The following is a 3,290-nucleotide window of genomic DNA, read 5'->3' on the forward strand; positions in this document are numbered from 1 at the left end:
GGGGAATTGGGGAAGGGGAACAGACAAGTTGCTGTCCTTTTGTTCTTCAGTCTAGTTGTGGAGGACGTTGCTTCACTGGCCCATGTTGGTATTGTCATCATTTCGCTTTTCCCGGCTGAGGCAGATGGGTTGCCGGCCATTGGACGGCCACTCATGGTGGCTAACGGCAGCTCACACTGGCTGCTGGCCGCTCACGCTGGCTGCCGGCCACTCATGGTAGCTCATGGCAGCCCACTGCAGCCCCGCTGCAGCCTACGCCATCGCCGGCCACTCAGTAGCCCAGCTCCAGGTCGAGCTGTTGTTCACCACCTTATCTGTAGAGGGCGCAGTGTCACTGGCCCATGTGGGAAGCAAATCGGGGCCGTGTTGCTCAGAGCTCGCCTCCCAAGCCAACTCTTAACCAACTGAACCCCTCGGCCGGCCCTAATTTTAGTTTCTTAAGTCATGGCTACCCAGCTTGTGAAGTAGTAGAGTAGGTGATAAAAATAGTTAGGAAATATCATTTGGTGACTAGGGCTCAGCAAAGTTTTAAAAGATTTTTGTGTTTGATGTTAAAGCTTATATCATTCTAACACTGTCAGTTTTGTATACCCTCTGATGTCCAGTGGCCTTAATTCATAAAAATTCAAACTCCATTCCCTAAGAAGATCTGATCACAGCTTAGGTTGTTGAAAATGTTTCTGGCTTTTAAATTCAGCTTGATTTTTATTAGTTGTCATTTAGAGTTACTTGAATGGAAGTGCTATGAACATTATTTATCTACCATGCTGCTCATTTATTTCTTTTGAAGTACACAAAGACAAGGAATTAGGAAAACACTTCTTATCCAATAAAGGTAAGCTGTTGCCAGAAACATTGAGGATAATCTTGGCAAAGCAGTGAATTCCTGAGTATGATTGAGGAAAAGTTATCTAGTGCTAAATGTGGTCAGAGGATTTCTTACGTGAAATGAAGGAACTGTATCCTGTTGGGGAATTTGAATCCTGGGGAATGTATATACTGACAGTGGTTGCCCGTTTTCATTTTCACTTCTCTTCACTCCTAGATCTACGGAATCCAGAGGCAGCACTGTCTCCAACCTTCCGCAGCGACAGCCCAGTGCCTACTGCACCCACTTCTGGTGGCTCAAAGCCCAGCACAGCTTCAGCAGTTCCTGAATTAGCTACAGACCCCGAATTAGAGAAGAAGTTGCTACACCACCTCTCCGATCTAGCCCTAACATTGCCCACTGATGCTGTGTCCATCCGTCTTGCCATCTCCACGGTAATGACCTGATCAGACAGGGTTGGGATCTAGCACTTCTTTTCTTCGGTTCATGGTCAGTGTCTTATTGCCCCCCCCTCCTTCCCTAGCCAGATGCCCCTGCTACTCAAGATGGGGTGGAAAGCCTCCTACAGAAGTTTGCAGCTCAGGAGTTGATTGAGGTAAAGCGAGGTCTCTTACAAGACGATGCACATCCCACTCTTGTGACCTATGCTGATCATTCCAAGCTTTCTGCCATGATGGGTGCTGTGGCAGAAAAGAAGGGCCCTGGGGAGGTAACAGGGACTGTTACAGGGCAGAAGCGGCGTGCAGAACAGGACTCGACCACGGCAGCTGCGTTTGCTAGCTCTTTGGCGGGTGGTCTGGCCTCTTCAGCATCAGAAGCAGCTAAGGAGCCGGCCAAGAAATCAAGGAAACATGCTGCATCAGATGTTGATCTGGAGATAGAAAGCCTTCTGAACCAACAGTCTACTAAGGAACAACAGAGCAAGAAGGTAGGGGCAGATGGAATGCTTTCACACCTACGTCTTGAATTATAGCTTTGGTTGAGAGGAATTTGCCCCAAGGGCAAGGAGCGATTCTTAGAATTGAAGGTTTAGAGCAGGGGTTCTCACCTGGGGATGATTTCCCCCCCCCTTCCTCCCCAGAGAGGACATTTGGCAATGTCTGGAGACATTTTTGGTTGTCACAATACAGGAGTGCTACAGGCATCTAGTGTATAGAGGCAAGGGATGCCACTAAGCATCCTACAGTCATAGTAGGGCAACCCCTGCACAACAAAGAATTACCTGTCCCAAAATATGAATAATGCTAATGTTGAGAAACTGATTTAGAGAAGTTTTGTCATGTGTTTGGAAGAACCATGAGATCAAGAGAAGAGGAATCCAAATATAAAAATGGAGATAAATACTGGAAGATAGTCATATGGACCAATAATTATGGAAATTGATGAAACAATGTGCAGTACAGCAGGTCCTTGAATAAGGTCATTTTGTTCAAAGTCATTTCATCATGTTTGATGAGATGCTGTAGGAACTCGTGTTTATATCAATTAGCCTATGGTAAATTGGTTTCATTATACATTATTTTGCTTAAAGTCACAGAACCTATTGATGATAAGAACTTACTGTATCATGGTTCTGAGTATAAATATTGGACCCACATGAGTTCCCATCTATTTGCTACTTCTTGCTGTGTGCATTTGAACAAGTTAACTTCTCTTGAGCCTTAGTCTTCTCATCTGTAACATGAGTATAACCAGAGTACCCTCCCTTATAGAATTGTTGCATAGACTCTGAGCTAAACAGTAAAGTGCTTAGCACTATTACTTGGTTTGGTGTCTAATAAATATAAGTAGTTTTGGTGGGCATTATTGTCAAGTAGAATTTACAGAGGTGGCTTAAGGGCTCATGTTATCTATAGTCCCTTTTAAGTCCAAGGCTTCTTCTGTCACAGGTCAGTCAAGAGATCCTAGAACTGTTAAATACTACAACAGCCAAGGAACAATCCATTGTCGAAAAGTTTCGGTCACGAGGTCGGGCCCAAGTGCAAGAGTTCTGTGACTATGGAACCAAGGAGGAGTGCATGAAAGCCAGTGATGCTGATCGGCCCTGTCGCAAGCTGCACTTCAGGTCTCTTGGGAGGGAGAGAGGTGGGATGGGTCTCCAGGAAGCAGTCATTCATTCCTTTCAGCACTTGCCTTCCAGTCTTTGGGGTTCTGTCTTTAGTCTTGATATTAAATGGTTTTCATATGGTTTGTCTAAGACCTCCAGACTTGGAAGGTATACTTTTAGAAATGGTGTTCTGTGGGAGGGAATACAAGCTGTACTCCCTAATAGATGTGAGGTTTTTGTTTTTTTATTTTTATTTTATTTTTATTTTTTATTTTTTAAAGATTTTTTTTTTTATTGGGGAATTGGGGGGATGGGAACATTGCTGGGGGAATTGGGGGAAGGGGAACAGACAAGTTGCTGTCATTTTGTTCTTCAGTCTAGTTGTGGAGGACGTTGCTTCACTGGCCCAAGTTG

General features: G+C 44.7%; 1 protein-coding gene across 1 annotated transcript in view; it reads left to right on the forward strand.

Annotated features, from left to right (window-relative positions):
* METTL3 (methyltransferase 3, N6-adenosine-methyltransferase complex catalytic subunit) overlaps positions 1-3,290 on the forward strand; it is a 28,152-nt gene that overhangs the window by 8,569 nt on the left and 16,293 nt on the right. Inside the window, exons 2-4 of the mRNA XM_019628744.1 lie at positions 1,046-1,263; positions 1,353-1,757; positions 2,719-2,894. Of these exons, the coding sequence (XP_019484289.1) occupies positions 1,046-1,263; positions 1,353-1,757; positions 2,719-2,894 (799 nt within the window). The remainder of the gene's footprint in view (positions 1-1,045; positions 1,264-1,352; positions 1,758-2,718; positions 2,895-3,290) is intronic.

This window comes from Hipposideros armiger, unplaced genomic scaffold (assembly GCF_001890085.2).
Source record: "Hipposideros armiger isolate ML-2016 unplaced genomic scaffold, ASM189008v1 scaffold_807, whole genome shotgun sequence".
In the NCBI taxonomy this organism is placed as follows: domain Eukaryota; kingdom Metazoa; phylum Chordata; class Mammalia; order Chiroptera; family Hipposideridae; genus Hipposideros; species Hipposideros armiger.